The 20,195-nt window shown below is 33.8% G+C and overlaps 1 protein-coding gene across 3 annotated transcripts; it reads right to left on the reverse strand.

The window, feature by feature from the left end:
- Positions 1–1,745: 1,745 nt before the first annotated feature.
- On the reverse strand, positions 1,746–19,503 carry LOC127876967 (uncharacterized). Of its 3 annotated transcripts, none has more exons than XR_008048175.1 (26): positions 19,392–19,503; positions 19,085–19,144; positions 14,515–14,612; positions 13,982–14,077; positions 11,187–11,288; positions 10,924–11,017; positions 10,435–10,631; positions 9,815–9,947; positions 9,501–9,674; positions 8,757–9,005; positions 8,499–8,607; positions 8,119–8,342; positions 7,897–8,014; positions 7,588–7,773; positions 7,197–7,233; positions 6,707–6,979; positions 6,291–6,341; positions 5,918–6,075; positions 5,557–5,734; positions 5,116–5,235; positions 4,664–4,818; positions 4,260–4,379; positions 3,552–3,667; positions 3,240–3,336; positions 2,709–2,802; positions 1,746–2,573 (listed from the first exon to the last, which is right to left on the reverse strand). XR_008048175.1 is itself a non-coding variant. In XM_052422522.1 (26 exons), exons 3-25 carry the CDS (start codon positions 15,498–15,500, stop codon positions 2,715–2,717), a joined length of 3,096 nt encoding a protein of 1,031 aa, XP_052278482.1. In that variant the 5' UTR covers positions 15,501–15,625; positions 19,085–19,144; positions 19,392–19,407; the 3' UTR covers positions 1,746–2,573; positions 2,709–2,714. The 3 variants fall into 3 exon arrangements, 2 of the variants coding, with proteins under 2 accessions (XP_052278482.1, XP_052278481.1); XM_052422522.1 differs by lacking the exon at positions 3,240–3,336 and adding an exon at positions 15,481–15,625 and having other exon boundaries at positions 19,392–19,407; XM_052422521.1 differs by lacking the exon at positions 3,240–3,336 and having other exon boundaries at positions 19,392–19,501.
- Between the last annotated feature and the right edge of the window lie 692 nt (positions 19,504–20,195).

Consider the following 20,195-nt stretch of genomic DNA (forward strand, 5'->3'; position numbering starts at 1 on the left):
ATATTACAAAATTGCATGTTTGTTAATGTTTGTTAATGACACATGTGTATTGCATAATGCTGTTCGTTACAAACATAGAACATCTTTCGTACACCGTTGTGCTTCATTTCCCATTCATTAATAAACACTTATCAAAGGAATCAAAACGCGTTGAATTTTGTATGTATGGATCTGTATAACAATCTTTATCTGATATCACGCTTAAATCAAGATGTACACAAATGGACAGGCCGACGAATAAGAACACCTTGCTTGTGCGCGATATTCACATGACGACTTTGATACAGATTTGTATTTGTTATTTGTTGTTATTTGTTGTTTATAACGCATGGTTTATTTTTTTTGCAAGGACATGATATTCTTAATAAGATTCTAAACGAGCACATCTCTGTGCGGAATGTGCTGAAACAAAACCTGCTAAGACGCCAAAATCGATTGTTCGAGAAAAGTAGTCTTCATTTTAAAATTTCTTATACGGTTGTTCCCCGTCAAAAGCAAGTCGATTATTTCTATTCGGCCATCTAACACGAAAGCTATTGACGCACAGCAAGGAAAGGTCGCTATTTAGAAGTTGATATTTCGTTAAACAATATTAGGCATGATCGTATCAAAAACTAATCCAGACTGCACTTATATTTCACGTTAATATGAAACATGGTTAAAAGGTCGCCGTGGTGTAATGGATATGGTGTCCGCCTAGCGACCGGGAGGTCACGGGTTCGATCCTCATCGTGGGAGCGTTCTTTAGATCTCCCCCAAAGACACCAAGTACTGGTTCTAGGCCCAGGAGAGCCTAAGGCTTTCGATGCAATCGAGCTAAAATAAAAAGATTTAAACTAAACTAAACATGGTTATGTGGGAGGGGGGGGTATTAGAAGATTGATCTTTTCTTATTTCTTTTCGAAAAAATGACATACAGTTTCAGATTGTATGAAAATGGAATATGATAGGATATTCGCCCATGGCATTTCATCTTGATCAAGATACTTGATAATGTAATTAGTATGGTTTCCGTGTTAATATCTTGGTGTAATTAATAGCACTCAAATTAATATATACTATACTAAATGAGCTCTGTATACATGTTTGAAAAAACAATGAACCCAATTATTTTAAAACTTATACAAAAAAGCATAAACGCAGATAAATACTAGACTAGAAGATTTCACATAAGACCATTTTTGGACTAACGTGTTGTTATGTGTTAAATGTATTGATTTATGTGTTCATTTGTTCATATGTAGATTTATTGAAAAGTATATGCTTTGATGAAACAATTTCAAATTAAATAAATGTACTTAATTTACATCATAAATAGAAATGAAATACGGTAAGGTTTAAGTTACACTTGTATTTATCAAACTTAAGACAATAATTGCACGCTGTAAACAAGTGGACACACATAAATTAAAAAATATGCAGCACAAATTAAATAAACGATTGATATCACTGTGTTATATTGTTCCATTTATAATATGAGCAAAATAATATTAACACATTTAATCATGAGTTATTTAGCATACACAAAATATATATAATACGATTCATTTTGAATGTTTTGTGTTTTGAACAACTGTGAACTTTTGTAACTCAATGTGCTTATTTATAATGAAATAAAATTATATAAGTACTACTTACACACTGTATACCTTAAGTACCTCTTCATGCATGTTTCATAATGAGAAATTGTATTTTTGGGAAAATAGCATGGTTTTTACTTGGAAATATACAATAATGAATACAACTGTAAATCAAACTTTTTAATGTGCATGTAATGTACATGTCACTTGTGAATAACAATCAAGCAAATCCTTTATATCAAAATATATGGTACTCACAAATAAATGTTTAATTTAATCAAAAAAAATTACTAATTAGGTCTTAAATTCTTATTTGCTTATGCAAGAAGCTTGATAGTGTATATGTTCATAATAAAATATTCGTATTTTTAGTGCGACTGATATTTCAATGACTGATTACCGCCAAACCTGAACAATTTAATCGAGCAGACTTAAAACGCCATATAACATTAATTAAACTTCAATTTCATTTTAAAAAATCTTGTTCGTACACTCGAAAGAAAATTAGACATCGTTTATTCTTATAAGAAAAATATTAAGGAGAACAATGCCTAAAATATATCAATTATGAAACTTTTTTTATTTTTTAGTTATAACGTGTATTAATGACACATGTGGCGTATCAAAAGGACTAAATCGCATTTTGACACAATGCTAAATAAAAAGACATAGATTAAAGAAAGAAAATAAAACAATGTAATAATCTGAGACACAATCAAAGTTTCTTCGTCAATTGTCACAAATCGTTTCATATAAAAAGGCGTGAATTTTATTATTGTATTTGGCAAATAATTTAACAACTTAATTCTACCATCCAAAATCAATTCTTTTTATCTTACGAACTTTAGAAATAGTCGTGTCTATCGTTTGTAATAATAGTAGTCATCGACCGGTGCCGCCACAAAGACCTCGTCGAGCTCCGCCAGTATGTCCTTGAACGTGGGTCGGTCTTCGGATTTCACCTTCCAGCAGCGAGTCATCATACCATACCATCTTGAACAAACACAATTGATGTTAAAATGTATATTACTTTTCTGTACATAAACTCAACCACCTACAAACGATGTCTTCTTATAATTGTCTTTATAAATACAGTGTATATGATACAGTGTAAAAACACAACGTTACTTTTCATCACACTGCTCTGGCTTTTGCAGACGGTAACCGCTCTTTAATCGACCAGGTATCTCCTTCCCTCGAATGTCTTCGAATGGTGCTGCGCCTGATACAAATGTATTTTTTTAAAGTTACCTTTCGGGCCGCTCGAAAAACCTCAAAAAAGAAATATTCAGTTTTTATAAGCTGCAACGTTATTGTATGCCATAAACGTGTAAACGTATTGACCTACAGCGATTCAGATTAGTTCGGATGTTCAGTGAAAAATGGGAATAACGTCCACTTAAGATAATACAAATTGAACTACCACAACTTTGCATCATGAGGAAAAATTCTTGCACATTCGAACAATTTGCAAATTGAATGAGAACGCATTCCGAAAAATGTGTGTCTTCGAATATACCGACGGACATACGGACAAACAGACCGATAGACAAAAGTCCATAGTGATTCCAGTATACCCAACTAAGTAAGAAATCAATATAATCAGCTTAAAGTGTATATTAATAACCATGATGTTAAAAATCTAAGTTGAAAACGTACGTATTTTTGAGAGGATCTTTAACTTCATCGTCATATGTCACTAGACCGGTCTAGCCGTACGGGAGAATCGAGGAACGACGACAAAGAGATCGCCAGTCTGGTGTGTGCATTAACGTAAGACGATACCAATCATACATATATGTCATTCCATAAAGAAACATGCCTGTAAACTTGAATACAGTATTTAAAAATGATGGAGATTGTGCGGATAGACTGACCTACAGACAGAGAGACTGACATACGTTTATGATGATTCTAGTATACCCTCTTTTGTTCGTAACATGGGGGAGGGTAAATGAGAAAAAAATGTACCCAGTGAAAATATCTCTCAGAGGACCACGCCATACGACCAGATATCGCTTTTCATCTGTTGCATCTTTTGTTGATTTCAAACATTCCGGTGCCATCCACTTGATTGGAATTCTCTCCTAGAAGTGGTTTGTTGCAAACTTAAGCATGATGCTTCATTAAATTATTAATGAATGTATACATATTTATAAATACTCATGAACCATTTAGGTAATACATTTCACATTCGTCAATCACAAAAAAGAGATCGGAACACACATTTATCTTAATAAATAATTATTCACTGTTGCAATGTGTGTTAAACTTTGTTATCGCTAAAAGCTGGATTTCACTAATTCCGATTCACATAGGGTCCGATTATGAAACTGCCCAATTTCAAAGCATTTTGTTTTTCTTATATATCAAGTTTTGCAAGCATGTTATCGTTTTCATGATAAATATGTTATCTTTAGATAATTGCAGTCAAGAATATATGGTCTCTTGACTACTAAGAAAGTAATACGCGCCCAAACGCAAGCACCCTCGACAGTGTGATTTCGACAAAAGCTCCGTTCTTCAATAAACGCGCCCAGAACGTTCATCTTTTAACGACGCCCCCAATGAAATACACCAACAGTGTTCAGACACACATATAATACTGGAAATATCAGGGGATACAAAATTATTTAGTTTCATGTGACCTAAAGCCGTCATACACTATTTAAGACTTACACGTCTCCTATCAATGCCGTCCTCTACCCCATCTCCAGCAATCGGTCCAAAGCCAGAAATCTTGGCCGTAATGTTCGAGTCCAGAAGAACGTTACGAGCTGCTAGACGCCGGTGGACAATCTAAGTAAACCACATAAAACATTATGATTATGCTTTAAACGAAAAAAAATCGCTCCACATTGTAATACGTTCAAGTGAAATTTTGGTGGTTCCATTCGTTAACAGCGTTTTTCCAACTGGATATGATTTAACAAGTATCGGGCATATGTAACCGCCATAACCATAGTTAAAAAGATATAGCTACGCTTAATGACTTAAACTATAAAACCCGATATTTCAAAATAATAATTATTTTTTACTATACATGAACAACATTTTGTTGTTGCACATCTTCGATATAAAACCTTTTTTGCAGCTAGAAAATCCATTCCACGAGCCACTTGCAAACAAAAATGTAGCAACTGTTCGTGAACTTGTACAGTCACGTTGCTACGCAGGGTAGACAAGTGATCATTCAACTGACCCTTGCTGCAATACTCGAACAGGATGAATGGACCCACTGCAGAATCAAATTAAATATACGTGTATCAACGCGTTATTATGCCATGGAGTACGAATAAGATTTAGATAATTTACTCGGTTTTACATGAAACGTATTTATTTAAGCTCGATTGTGTCGAAAGCCTTGATCTTAATTGAGCCCCTCTCGGGTCCGTTTCCTAAGTACAAATGTTCATATGTTGCCATCGTTATTCACTTAATATTTATAAATATATTTGCTTTTCAATGATAAATCTGTTTTCGTTAGTGTTCTTATTGCCATTATAGCCTGTTTGTATTTGTCTTTTTGACGTACTGTCAGTATTTTCAGTCACAGCGCCAACAAAGGAGATGACATTCTCGTGCTCGCCAACTTCCATGGAGTAGAAGTTGATTTTAGCTTTCATTAAGAACGCATCTTGGCTTGTGTAACCCTCTTAAATATACAAACATATTTATGATATGGTTTCAAAGAATCTCTGATATAAATTGCAAAAATAAACGTTATTGACGTGCTATTTGTTATGCTCACTTATAGTAATGACTGTTTGTTTTTACCTTTGATGTATACCTAAAAACACATTTCGTTTTATATATGTATGCGATTGACACAAGCAATAAGTATCTAAGGAATTTAAGTAATTATTCAGATAAATGTCTTCAAAAACTAAATCTTAAAGTTATTTGGTTTTGCAGACTCCCCATAATTATTTAGATTTATCAATCAATACTATTATAAAAGTTGCGTTTCGTTTACGTTTAAGCGTTTTTGCGATCATTTGGTTTCTTCGGTTCTGAACGCTGGCCAGGTATATATCAGCGAAAGATCCGGATGCTAATAGGCTCTCAAGTACAACATCATTCCTGCTGAGTTGCCAAGAATCAACGTCTTTGAAGTCCATATCTCCGTATATGTACATGGAGTTGCTATATGACTGTAAGGACATTGTGCTCGTTTTCACTTCTTGTGTCGTGAAGATAGTACAAGACACATATCATATAGAGCATATATAAAATGGCATTACTACAGTGAGCGAAGTTGACCAAAGATTCATGTTATTCATTATAATGTATGTGACTAACTCTAGATTCACACAGAACTTTTTTAAACAATTTACCCGTTCCTTAAGGTTCGCATGCGATCGAGGTCTAGTAAACCGAGACTTCCTGTATCGAACTGTCATAGCGTCCAATCGTCTTCTGACCGGTTGCATATAACCTCTCCGGAGTAACAACACAAACACAGCTAACATGGCTCCAATAAGAACCAATACAGCTAAAAGTAAATTAATATATTTTAATAGTTTTAATACATTGGTGTTTTCTTTTTGAAAACGTATGGTCTAATTGCATTGCTTTTATCACGTACTTTGTAAGAGTTCGGAAGTTATGTTACTGTGTCATAATCGGTGGTCATACATGATACTTCGTTGTTAAATAGTCTTATTTAATGTCAAAACAGTTTAGTACTATAGTTAGTAACAGTCTTACCGATAACAACGCCTGCGATTATTCCACCGTCAAGATGATTCTCTTGAGCAGCTAAGGTAAAAAATAAATGTCAACTTTCATACAAAGTGATTTCGATGAAATAAAATAATGAGTTTAAAAAAAATGTTAAATGTTATTTAATATACAATATTGATTAAACATATATAGTCGTCAACCCATTACAAAATTGATACAATAAATACTTTTATGTACATTCGGTTATGCTAATGAGTAAAGAATAGTTGCATGGTTTCATATTGCAATGATAGTTGTAATACTTGTAAGAATAATAAGAATAATTACAATTATATTATAATACTTGATCTTATACGATAAGAGTTCCTAAAGTTTAAATTATATTTCCAGATTTATGGTTATATATGACGAATACCTCGTTATTTATACAAATGTACCACCTGTTCTAAATGAATACGGGAGCTCTGCAAGTTCAGTTCCATGAAATCCAAGGTTCAACGAAACGCTGTATTCCTTATCCGGGTCAAGACCAAGAACATCCACCGAGTTTTCCTCACTGTTGACCAGAATTTTTCTGATTTGTCCATTGCCAATGTTTATGACCAGTACAATGTCAACACGTCCATAGCAAGACGGTTTGTCCGGGAGATCCCACACAAGTCTTACTCCGCTAGCGAGATTTTCTTCGACTCTGATGTTGGTTGGCCCAGAATCTAAAAGGAACGCTTCACATGTGTGTGTGTTTGTAATTATGGTCTGGCGCAAAAATTCCAGAATTCTGATATGGATTTAATTCAATTATCATAGCCAAGAACTTTAATAACCTTGATAAACCATTCATAGTAATATTTTATACATGTTCTTAATTAGATTAAGTTATATGTTGTATTTCTGACTCACATCAGAAATGATTATTCAACAGCTACTTACATTCTTCTAATCCTTGCAAGATACTCAATCTTTTTATCTAAAATACAATTCGAAAATAAACATATAACATCGTTAAATAAGTACTTAAACAATTTAAGAGTCTGGGAACAAAATGTGTTATTCGCAACTCATTATACACTGTTTCGTCTCTAATTTGCATGCGGGACATATACAAGTGACTAAAAGCCAGCCTGGGTTATGTATAAGCAAGCAAATAATATTATATCGTTTCTCTATATTCTAATTTTTATGTGATCATATAATAGTTATTATAACAGTAAAAAGTAGTTTGTACTTGGTATTAGTTGAGCTCCGAAAAAAGTTTATTTGATAATGCTTTCATAATAACAGTTTATATAAAAGCCTCGTTGCACTTAAATATGGCACCTACCGAAAAATTAAATGCCTGTGTAAGAAGAGCTTGGTTGTATACAGTGACCTGTATTCCTCCTGTACTATTAAGATATTCTTTTGGCACTAAATACCAGCAGTTATCTATATCGACTGACTGTTTCAGTCGAAAACATGTATCCAAGATGCATCGGCATTCAGGGTCACTTGCGCATGCGCCAGATTCCTGCGTATAATATTTATTTAAAAAACATGTTATTAATAATCAATTATCGATTTGTCATTCATTTGTTACACACCACGTCTGATATGCGTTTAATAGCATGTATAGTTAAATAGTATTTATTACATTTTTCCGATTTGCCTGGAAAATTTCCGTCCGTTTAAAGTTCGGGTAATCTGCAACAAACAAGTCGACTGCAATTTTGTGGACACCGCTACCGTCATCTGATGCGTCAAATGTCAACCTGAAATTATTTAAGAGTATTTTAGTTATGTCTTGTTGCGGCACTGTTACGTAATGAATAAATTATAAGTCGTCATTTAAATAATAAATAACATACTGGCTCACCTAGTGGTATAAGGAAATGATCCATTGAGTGCATTATGTTGTATCTCGCTATTTGATACCCTAGGAGGCGAGTTGTCAATGTGCACCTCGGTATAATCGGCTAAAGTGTTATTCATGATATCCGTGGCTCGAACCCAAAGTCTTACGTGGCTTCCATCAGCAATGATTTCGGAAAAGTTATAATTTTCTGTCAACGGTATTTCTGTCCAACCCGATGTCGGTTCCTATTAAATCAAATCAATATTCAAAAGTAAAGGTCAAGGTTTAATATAGTTCCTGATATCTAAATGTTCTTCTTTTGTTAAACTTCTTTTCAATAACATTTTTTAATATAAAGTGTGATATTAAAATTGTTCATAGATATAGTCTTCATCACACACCCTTTTATCATCTGTATATACGCGCTTAACGTCGAACTTGATAATGCCGTTCTTGTTCGGAATCGCCGCTAGAGTCCGCAGTCCATGATTATCGTCAATGGAGACGTATCTGCAATGTTTATTTATATTCCTTTACAATACCATGGGTACGAAATGATCGATCTTAAATGAGCAATCACAGTCTACCTAGTATGATGTACCTAGTACAACTTTGAAAAACGCAAATTTTAAAAACAAAAGCACTCTACTAGAACTTACTTTTTGCTACGGAGAATTCCGTCGTCTTCAAGCGCTTTGAACTGAGTCGGATATGGTAAAATTGAATTTAATAGTTTTCCATCTGCGTGAACTTTGTTGACAAAGTGGGAGGCCCACTTAAATACAAGGTTAGTTTTGGTGTCATTTTGTGAGGTCTGCCACATATAGCCTGTCTCCTTGATAGCGCTTGTTACGTAGATACCACCATCTCCTTCCTTCATCGCCATTACTTGCTCAAGATCAGGCATTCTAAAAGCCAGACCAGGCTTTGTTACACTGATGCTTGATTCGTTGTCGTAAAGAACAAGGCGCCTTGCAATCTTGGAATTATTTGCTTTGTCAGACGCTTGCAATAAAATCGAAAACATGCCAGCAGAAGCAGGAGTGTAAGTCGGAAATGTTGGGGAGCCTGTGTTATTTTCCTTGTATGTAAATATTGGGAACAATGGTTCCAATTCGATTAATTCGTTGTGGATGTTTGGACTCAATCTAAAAATTTCGAGATTGAAGTACGCAAGCCCAGATAAATCGTCAAACCATCCCAGACCAGCGTGGAACTATCGCATCCTGAATTGAAAATCACCGCAAATTTGACCGCTCATATTTGCGTTTTAAATAGAAAATGACCAATGTTAATTATCGAAATACTGAATGGTAATTAAAAATAATATGTAAGTCGATTTTAAGTCTACTACCTTTGTTATATCGCTCTCTAATATTAATGGTTCTTCCCCTTGTTTGCACCTTATATGCGACTCTTGTTCCGAGCAGTGTAATGGAGCTATGAAGTCAAATTTGAACTCTACTGACTTTGCGTCAACATGACCGTTATAGGTTTCCAACGAAGAAATTCTGTTGTAGTCTATGTCATAGAGCTGTCTGTAGCCGCCGCTTCTTGTACTAAATCTTACTGTAAATCTAAACATATTGAGACAAATCCACTTACCAAGCACGTCAAATCAAGTTAAAAAAATAAAAGTTAATAAAACGCATATCAAAATTTTATTTATTTTTTTAATTTTGAGATATTTTTAAATGAACTTTATATTTTTTTTTACTCATCGCCATGCTCCAAACTGTATATGTAGTCATTTTCTGTCATCACACAGTTGGCGTTGTTTGACGGTCTTCTTTCAGATATTTCGGTGCAGTTATATTTGTTATCAAGTGCAACAATACGGTTCGGTCCACCTAGTAACGGATTAAATAATTCGTATGGTAATACTTTTAAAATATATACATCCAAACAACAATGAACTAATATTTAAAATAACTAAAATATATAAACTGAACGGTATTAATTGTTCGATAACCTGTGAAAACAACATTTCCTGATAAACGTTATAATATCTTATTGATTAATGTTTAGCATATTAAATCTGATTTTATCAACAAATAGATTATATAACTGCGATTGCACATTATGTTGTGTTATAAACCCATATGTGACTATGATTGTTTGCGTTTTACAGTTTAAATGATTTATATATATAGTTTATATTAATTTAGAGCGACAAGGTGCCTGAAGCGTTGACAAGATCAACTGGAAATCTCTTATTCAAATCAAATAAAAACAGTATTAATAGTGAATAGTAAAGCATAGATACACGAAATCACTTAACACAAACAATAATGATTACAATGGGTGCCAACTTCTGGCGAAAATTCAAATGCATACCGTTTTTGTTGACCTTAGTGTGTAGAACGTGTGCTTCGCTGTGGACTATCCCGAAATTACTGGAGTGGATATATTTTTCTGACGGGAAATATGCATGTAGAGGAATGTACAATGAATCGATGGAAAATCGTGCGAAGTTGAAATTCTGCTGGTTGCACCATACGATGTCACTTGCGGTCTCATTTGAACATGGTATACTGAATAAATTGTTTGAGATGCATCACATGTTGCACTTTCTATATTGAAAATCTTAATATATATCTAAATTCGTTTAAATTACCATGACTGCGTATAAGTGTAATTAAAATATGTATTATTAAAACTACTCCTTTTTAACTACACTTTCCATTTCAAAATCGATTTCGCTATCAAACAATCGATTACAATATTTATAACATGTTTAATGTTTTTCATACATATTAACTAAAAGGTATATTTTATATAGTGAATTGTGAACACGGAAATATCAACAAGCTCTTTGACTTATACCTAAAATAGAACAGTTCTTTCAGGTCTGTACGCCGTATGTTAGCCAGTGTAACACCGCAGGACAGCATTGTTGGCAAATTCTGACCGGTGGAAACTAACAGCGCACAATAAAAAGCATCACATTGCAAGATAAATAAGTGCCTAACTTTACAAACATTTCCAAAATAATCTGTCTTCATCACTTAAGACATGTTTTGCAAATACTTGAATACAATGACATGTTTCATTCCGATTTCAATACCTAATTTTGTATTCTAGCTTACATGTAAGACACGTCGGTCCTTCCCAGCCTTTATAACACTGACAGTTGTTTTCAGGGTAACCACAGACACCAGGAAAACATGGCTTCTTGTGTGAACACAGCACTTAAACATTCAAATAAAAATAATGTGTAAACAGTAAGCTGCAACGGCAGGAGGTACACCTTATATAGCGTGTGGTGTTTATGTGTGACAATTAAGCAATTGTAAACAGTTGGACACACGACCAATGTATTTAACACGACACTTAATAAATACAAGTGAGTTTAACGCCTTAAGATGCAACGATCATTGCCAAGCACTATTGTCCACAGTTATTCACAAAACAATTAAGTCTACATTGAACAAACGTTTAACCTTACAATATCATCATTTAAAATTACATTAAAGCAAACAAGAAATGTTTGATAAAACAATTGCCATTAAATTAGTATTTAGATGGTATGCCTCAAGTAAAAGTATAAATGAAACAAGAATAACATTTACTTTAAATTTATCAATACACTTTGTATAATACGTAACAATAGTATTTAAAGGGACGGTCAGAAAAGAAAAGTTGTAAAATACCGTATTTTTTACAATTATTAGTTTACATTGATTAAACTGGTATATAACATTATACAATAAGTTGTAAAGTTTTAATATTTTCAGTATATTTGGTAATAAATTTTACTGGATATGTCTACCAGGTAACTTATAAGTTAACTATACATAACGCCCGTAGATTGATCATCATCGTTACGTGGTTAACCCACGAATGCAAATTGTGCATGCGTAGTTAATTGTATATATCTTATACAGAAAATGATCAATCGACTTGCGTTATTTATAGTGTGTTTATCGTTATGTCACCTATTTTCGCGACGTACTTTCGATTTCATATCGCGAAATTTTATTACCAAATATACTTAAAATATGAACTTTTTTCAAGTAATTTTATAAACCAGTCGTGATATTTTAATCAATATAAACAAATAATTGTAAAAGAATACGGTATTTTACAACTTTTCTTTTTTCGTCATTCGTGGTTTACAGTCCCTTTAATCATTCTTTTTCGAATATGTTGTCATGTTCCAATTACTTAAAGACAGTACTCTGCATTATGATAGATAATGCATGATGAACGTCACGATTAACCAAACGATTTTGAGGAAACTCGGGCGACTGTTGTTCCAATATACTCTCGCTTTTTATAGTATTGTCAGTTTTTTAAAGTTGGAAAGATTGGGCGATTTTAGTTACTCTAGACATTGCTTCGGTTTTAATTATCAATAAGTATGTTGTTTGCATTTATAGTATACTAAGATTGCAACACTTCAACAGTCTGTCTGTAGCTTTTTCCGCAAATACTGTTATACATTGGTTTAGTTTGTATAGATGGAACTAAATTAAAACGAACAATCTACTTCGTTTGAAAGAATGTTTGTATGCGACTATGATTACTCATTAGCTGTAAATGCAAGCGTGATATTAAATTGTAAATGTCATACAATTCTTGCAAACTAAATCACTGTGAACCGCCTATCCATGCGCAGATATTTTTCAACACACTTATTTAGGTAACCAACAAGTTTACTCCAACGAATGGTGAAAATCTTACGTGGCATTGTCGTACCTAAGGGAGAATAATAAGCGCGAAAAGCAATTAATACGTTTTCTCCGAAGACAGTGGCGTCCCTCATTTTTCGTTTATTCAATTTATTAAAACATTTAACGGGAATACACACTTCTTTTTTATTTTCAAGCATTGGTCCTCGTGATATTAAAATAAAAACGAAATAGGGAATACAGTTTCTTATATGTGTATACTCTTACAACGAAAAACTCTTCAAAGAAATCAAAATGATTTTCTGTATTTTGCTTGTGTCACGAATATTTGAAAATATAAATACAATCTAGTATGTATTGATCACCTAGTTTCGTTTTGACGAATATAAAACGGAAGACGAAAAGACTGTATATATACGGACCTACTGTATCCACGTTTTCTTCTTTCCATAAAAGGCGTACATATGGTTTTGTAGAAATGTTTTACTTTTAGAGCTATAAAATTATTCTCGCTTATAAATATACGTTTCGAGAAAAAAATATATATTAAATTTCTCATTTCAACAACTATGACAAACTTGAGCAATAATACGTTATAAAGTTGAATAATATATCGAAATATTCTCATGTGCATCTTTGTTTATCTGGGAAAAAATGACATGTTGGTAAATAGGGAAGTTTCAGACCCGCATATAGTTGTTTATTGTCAAATTAACAGAGCTTAACCACTTTAAGATACGTAAAAATATACTGAAAATCACATTTTTTTTTTAAAGAATAAATCTCTTATCTTATCTATGAACAGTTTAACATGGACTCAAGTCAAGAAAAAATTTGCTTTGTCATTGAAAAACATGTTTAAAGTAGTTGCATCCTGATAACGTATTGACACTCGTGCCATAAAACGATTGCAGTCGATACAACACGCCCGATAATTTAAGGGGCAATGATTGCTTTAAAGTCAAAGTTGAATATGAACATAGAAAGTCAGATAAAGTAATCCAATGTTCAAATCCTAAGTTATTTGGAAGCTTAACTCGCCGACTCTATGATGTTTTTGTTTATGATCAAAACCAATAATATCATAAAAAGTATCAATCTGATGTGTAGTAAGTATAATTTAGCAAATCATATGCAATTGACGTGTGCATGTGTGTAATATTGTATTTACAGGTCCCGCAGCGTCTTCACGACAGCATAAATTGGCTAACCTGTTATATTTGATTATCAATTACACAATAAGTACGTACATGTTGCACAATTGGTCCCATCGTGTGACGGCGGACACTTGCACGTGTCCGGAGCTATGCACGTGCCGCCATTATAGCAAGGCGTGCGGCATTTTGCTGAAATATGTACAGAAAAGAACACTGAAAAACATGTATACATTCTAAGATATTGGACTTTGTTTTTACCCCAAAGCATCATAGTCAAAACGATGTATGATATAAAATAGATAACAGACTTAAAGTCTAAAACACATTTAACACAAATAAATTTGTCTATGCATTATCAGTTAAAACGACTTTAGACTAACGTATGTTTAACACGTGAGAGCATGTTAATTCCTTACGAATGCTGACACATTTTTTGATCCATTTTAAATGCGGAGAGCAATGTCGATGAAACACATTAAACGTACATATACTGGTTGAAAGTATATTGTGGTATGCCACTACACACATATTAAACTTAGATATAACGCGCCATGATTTTTTTGTTAATAAACCCATCAACACCATTCCAAGCTAATACAATTCATACATGTTATCAATTTACATACGTATGACACATTCTCCACGTCCATTATCCTGCCATCCAAAACAGCAGACCTGCACATAAGTGCTTCCCAGCCTGGTTACCGACCTTCTACTCCATCCCCTGTATAATAACATTCAACACAACAAACATTAAAATTTCCCATAAGTAAAACTTCTTTTTATAACAGATGCTACGGGTACCCGAAAATACCCGCATTTAGTTTGCATTCATATCAACTCGAGTTCGGTTCCTCTTCGGTAAAAAATATGGTCGGATCAGGTATTAAAATAAGACTATTTATGTAAAATATTTAATGCAACATAATATCGATTCATATAGATATTGAGCATATCAAAATTATTATACTTGTCTGTGAATAACTGTGATTTGAGTTCTCAGCTACGTTCGCTAGAATAGTTATGACATTGTACCTGGCATTATGACGGCAATTTTTATTTTTGTTTAAGATGATTTGTCAAGCATATATTGTATGCAAACGCATTTTTAAAAATAAATTTTATAAGTAAGTTAAACACAATTTATTAAATTTAGAAGTATTTTACACAAGAAACCAATATTTACATAGAAGTCAAAACAAGCGAAATGATAAAATGACGATTTAAATGTTTTTAATTCAGAAAATTTATAAGAACATTCCCATACTAAATATGAACTCAACGTTTCTAATGTAATTTATAGATTCATTTCATAAAAACATGTAACGTAAAATAAAGGGTAACATTTTCTTAATCAAATCAAATGTTACTTTCATTTTTACTTTGATACACCGTTTTCATGATGAACTAATTTATTTTTTACCATTTTTTCTTTGTCAGTCTAACAGAAAATGTTGAATACCTTTTATCCTAATCAACTTTGTAAAAGAAAAACAAATATAATTCAACATTTTTATAAAGTGTCAAATTATGGTTGAGAATTCAAATTCTCTTAAAAGGAACATTTTAGTCAAATTGAAAATAAGTCTCACACATGAGCAACGGCGGTCATTCATGAACATTTGTATTTGCTTCTTTTTATTTGATCTAATGTTAAGATCAAGTTTTGCAAGCCACTTTTGCTGATGACACTGCCTGATCACTGCCTGCAATCGCGGCGTTGTTTCAGTTCTTGAACTACAATCATTTACAAATTGAAACATAATATGAATATCGTGTTAAATGAAATAATTTTGAAAGAATAGTGTTACGTCATTCAAGGATTATTTTTGCACAGCACAGATCATTCCAAATCAGAGGCTATTAATAGATCAGGGAAAAAAACGACTGCTGTCGGGATTGCAATACATGATCATGCGTCTCTTGCGTAACAACGTTGATAGCGCTTGACTGATTTCTGGTAGTACAGCGGGGGCAGGGGGGATCTGATATGGCTGAGAAATCTGCAGAAGGACTTCTAAATGAACTTGGAAATTCACATATACACTTGCGCAGATGAGGCTTTTCGTAACCAACCTTAATTACGGCCAATTCTTTATCAGATGAACGGAAGAAAAACGGAAAAATCAAGCAAAAACAAGAAAAACGTTTAATTTTAATATTCATACGAATTCCATTGCATTATTATTTTATAATGATAATTAAAAAGCAGATCATTGGGAAAATTTGTGACAATCGGAAATAATTTATCAACTTTTGCTAAAACAACAAAACTGTTTGTGTTGATCATTTTCAATATTATTGTGTGTGACTGTGTGTGTGATATGTTTTAATGATACTTTTGGTCCAGCCTGCGCATCTCGAATTGTGTCAGCAGATACATACTGGACCACGAAACCATGCGCATCTGCGCAGACAGGGTTTGAGCTACGCTAGCCAACGCGCCATAAGACATATTTTCGCATTACGCGGCTAAAAAAGTATGAATTAAATGTGTCTAAAAAAAACTGCATGTCGAAAGAAAACTGCATGCGTATAAAAATATTTGAATACCATTTATTTCGATGGTGAAAAAATAAACTCAAAATAAGCAACTGAGAACACAAATAATTTGATCTTCCGTATTATAATTGTATTTACAAACATATACGTGTGGTTTGAATACACGTGCAATTAAAAACACAAATTTCAGCGGTGAATATGCGACAAACAAGCGACAAACATCAACAACAACAATTTAAATCTTTTAATTTAATTTAATTATTTTAAGCGTATTTTTCTAACTTTATTTCAAATTCACGATATTATATTTTAGCGTTTCCGATCGAAAAAAAATCGCCAATGGCCCCTCGCGATATAAGTTGAAAATGTTAAAGAAAATGACGATTGTCCAAAAAATCAAGGTAACTTTATAAATTATATAGTATTCATAAGTTTAACATATCTCGGTCAGCAGCTGGAGAGTGCACGTCGCGATCGGGGGAAGAGTCACTCGCAGAAGAATTTCTTGGAGACTCCGAAGAATCGCCAAGCGTAATGGTAATTGTCCGTTGGAGGATAGTGGTTTCCCTGCATCGCCTGGGGAGGGTCGGATATAGGAACTTCCTCAGGCGGCTCTGTTGATCAAGCGAGTACTGTCATCCCTCGACCCGGACGTCCTCTCCTGCTGACTTCAGCTGACTCCCAGAACTTGGAAGGATCGCTTAGCGGAATGATATTGTCCGTAGGTAGATAGTGGTTTTACTATATCGCCGGAAGAGGGACGGGTACATCGGAGGAGGCAGCGTAAAAGACGGGCGTGGCGAGCCTTGGGCAGAGATACAGGCCAGGATTTTAAGGGGGTGGCCCTATGAAGATAATGGAAGTGTCGAAGAACGGCGGTACCCAGTACGCTCAACGTGCTGGTGAAGCCGTTCTGTGGTTCGGGTCGACAGCTGGTGACGTCTAGAGAGGCCATACAAGAAGCGCAGCGCGAGAGGAGCGGGAAGAAGATCTTCTTTAATTTTCATCAACTCCCTTTGCAGAGTAACGTTGCATTTTAAAGGGCAACCAGACATGAATTGCTGTTAAATTGTCTACCAGTACTGGTCTCTTTGGATCAAAATAGTTTCGTTGGCAAATACCCGGGCAGCCGAGGTAAATTTGACAAGCCACATTACAGTCATTTACGCTGACAAGGATGCGTCACGAGAAATTCGCTGTTTACTTTCTAGTCGCCAAACTGTAATGTTTGCCGTCCAATCGGTTCCAAGAATGCTTATGAGGACGGAGTTAACTGGCGACTATTATTTTGAATTGACGTAGGTCAATGAAGTAAGCGATTACCGAAGATTGTTTAACACATAATTACTGTTTAACCATTTATGTAATATAAAACGGTTATTAATACAGTACATTTAAGACAATTCCGGGTATCATCATCATATATTTTTACTATAAACAATAGTAACTTATGAAAAGCTAAACGCAAATGGAGAGCAATTGAATCCTTATGGCGAGCAAGTTGTGAACACAACAACCTTTAAAGAATCAACGGAGTAACAATTTAATTTTAGTACATGTATATTTCGCTTTTCTATAGCCATTTGTTTATATTAGCTGATTAAAGTCCCATCGGACGCATCTAAAAACGTGTTTTTATGAGAGTTCGAAATAGTTGCTGTCGTCTATCAAGTTCCATGCATGTAAAGCGTGCGTGTTGCAACGGACCAGGTGCTGTAACTAAATATAGACGTGCAAATCAGTACATTAAGTATTTTAGGATGAAAAATTTGAATCGGAATTAATGCACACGATGAGAAGTATTACCAATTGAAACTATAGAAAACATACGTTAATTTACGAATTAAACATTGCAGTAGATTGTACTTTCATAAAAATATTTAATGAGGAGTTACGCGTTAATGTCAGTACATGAAAATGAAAAAAAATGAAATGGAAATACATTCAATGAAGCAGTTAATTTCAGGCATAAATATTTAATAATTTTCAATCTGGTTTTATCAAGACTTTAATACAATGCTCGTTGATACCAATACATTTATTATTAGAATTATGGCGTGGCTCATTCTTTGTTAGACTCACATACTTTTCCTTAGCGCAAACTTAGATATAAGTTGATTTCATTTTTTAATCTTTGTAATCATAAGTGGAGTTTGTGTGAATCCTGTATATATAAAATTATGAGCGATTGTAAACAATGGCATGATCCTCCTATTTTCATAATCTCACCACTGAACACAATTAAATGTAAATTACATTGGTTTTCAAAAGTCGAATGTCTTGTTACTGTAAGTAATATTAAATACGTTCAAAAAGCGAACAACTGCAGTGCCTTCAGCGCTTTTGATTTATAGATATAAGTTGTTCATCTTCACTCGTTCAGTTTGGCATATTGTCCGGTTTAGTTATAATAATCAAAGTGATCGTATGCTTACTTTTTATAAAAATACCCGACCCAACCCGACAATAACCGACATAACTAACAATTTCCGACCCGATCAGACACGTCTTGTGTCGTTGTTGAATATTGTTTTAAAAGTTTGTGGGCTGTGTCATCAACCAGTTCAGAATGTGTATATTATGTATAGTATGCTTGGCTTTCATATATTTATAGCATTTGCATAATACATAACTGTTTATCATACCCCATTAACATTTTTTATTGTAAACAAACAAATAGGCTTCCTGACTTACCATAGACCTGTTCTTGTAGTTGTCCAGTACTGGTAGTATTGGATGACGGTACAAACATGTCTGGAAGAAAATAGGTATTGTTAAATATATTCATTCCACCTCAATTTATTGCGCCATTTAACCTTTAGTTTTCATTGTTAATGGTTCGATAATGTTCTCTAAAAGAGAACAATAATGCACTTAATGATTGCAAATATTTTTTAATTCATTATAATTTTTTCATTTTTTTCTCTCGTTAATTTCCATTATATTGATTTTAAAGTTATAGATTTGTCAAACATGCATGCTACGAATGCACCAGACATACCCTGTAAGACCATATGTCCCTGGTATCCAGGTACTTAGAAGAAAAAATGCAAACACTAATTCCCCTTTCATTGCTGCCAACGGGTATTGGAGAAAATGAATCCAAACGATAAGTATTTATATCATACCTATTTTAAAACTTCCTGTTCGGTGATAACCTAGTTTGTTTATCTGGGATATTCAAGGAGCGATTGTCGGTTTAGGTACGCTCCGTTTTTGGGTGTTTTTTTCACAACAATGTCATCTTATCATGAGCAAACAGAGTGTGTGCTTAACATTTCCCCTCTAACTACCATTAAGCAAACACATGTGTGATTTCAAACGTCAACGTTGTGTTTATGCTGGCTATTTACTTTTGATAAATGAATAGTAAGGCACTTAAATAGATAAGTGTACTACGTCAACAAAATACAAATATACGCTTTTTTAAATATAGGGCAAACTCTTATCTTGTGTTCTTTTATGTATTTAATAAATATGATGTTTATAATGTAGGTCAGGGTATAGCAAAGCAGTTTATATGTTTTAAAACGTCATTTAGCGGAAAATGGTACAATACGAATTATAAGACGTATATATGCGACACTTTGGGAAATTGTCGTTTCAGTGTTATAAATCACCAGAAGAACCTTTAGAGCTGAAGGACCTTCGGGACCTGAGGTGAACACAGGGACGACGGGATTATCACTGTAAAAAGTTTCGCAGGTGTTGCAATGAACCACACGGACTAGACACATGAAGTCAAAAGACAGCTTAATGATGGTTTGCATGATTTAAAAATGTGAAACAAACTCACGAGATCAAT

The sequence above is a fragment of the Dreissena polymorpha genome, chromosome 4, assembly GCF_020536995.1.
Source record: "Dreissena polymorpha isolate Duluth1 chromosome 4, UMN_Dpol_1.0, whole genome shotgun sequence".
Lineage (NCBI taxonomy): Eukaryota > Metazoa > Mollusca > Bivalvia > Myida > Dreissenidae > Dreissena > Dreissena polymorpha.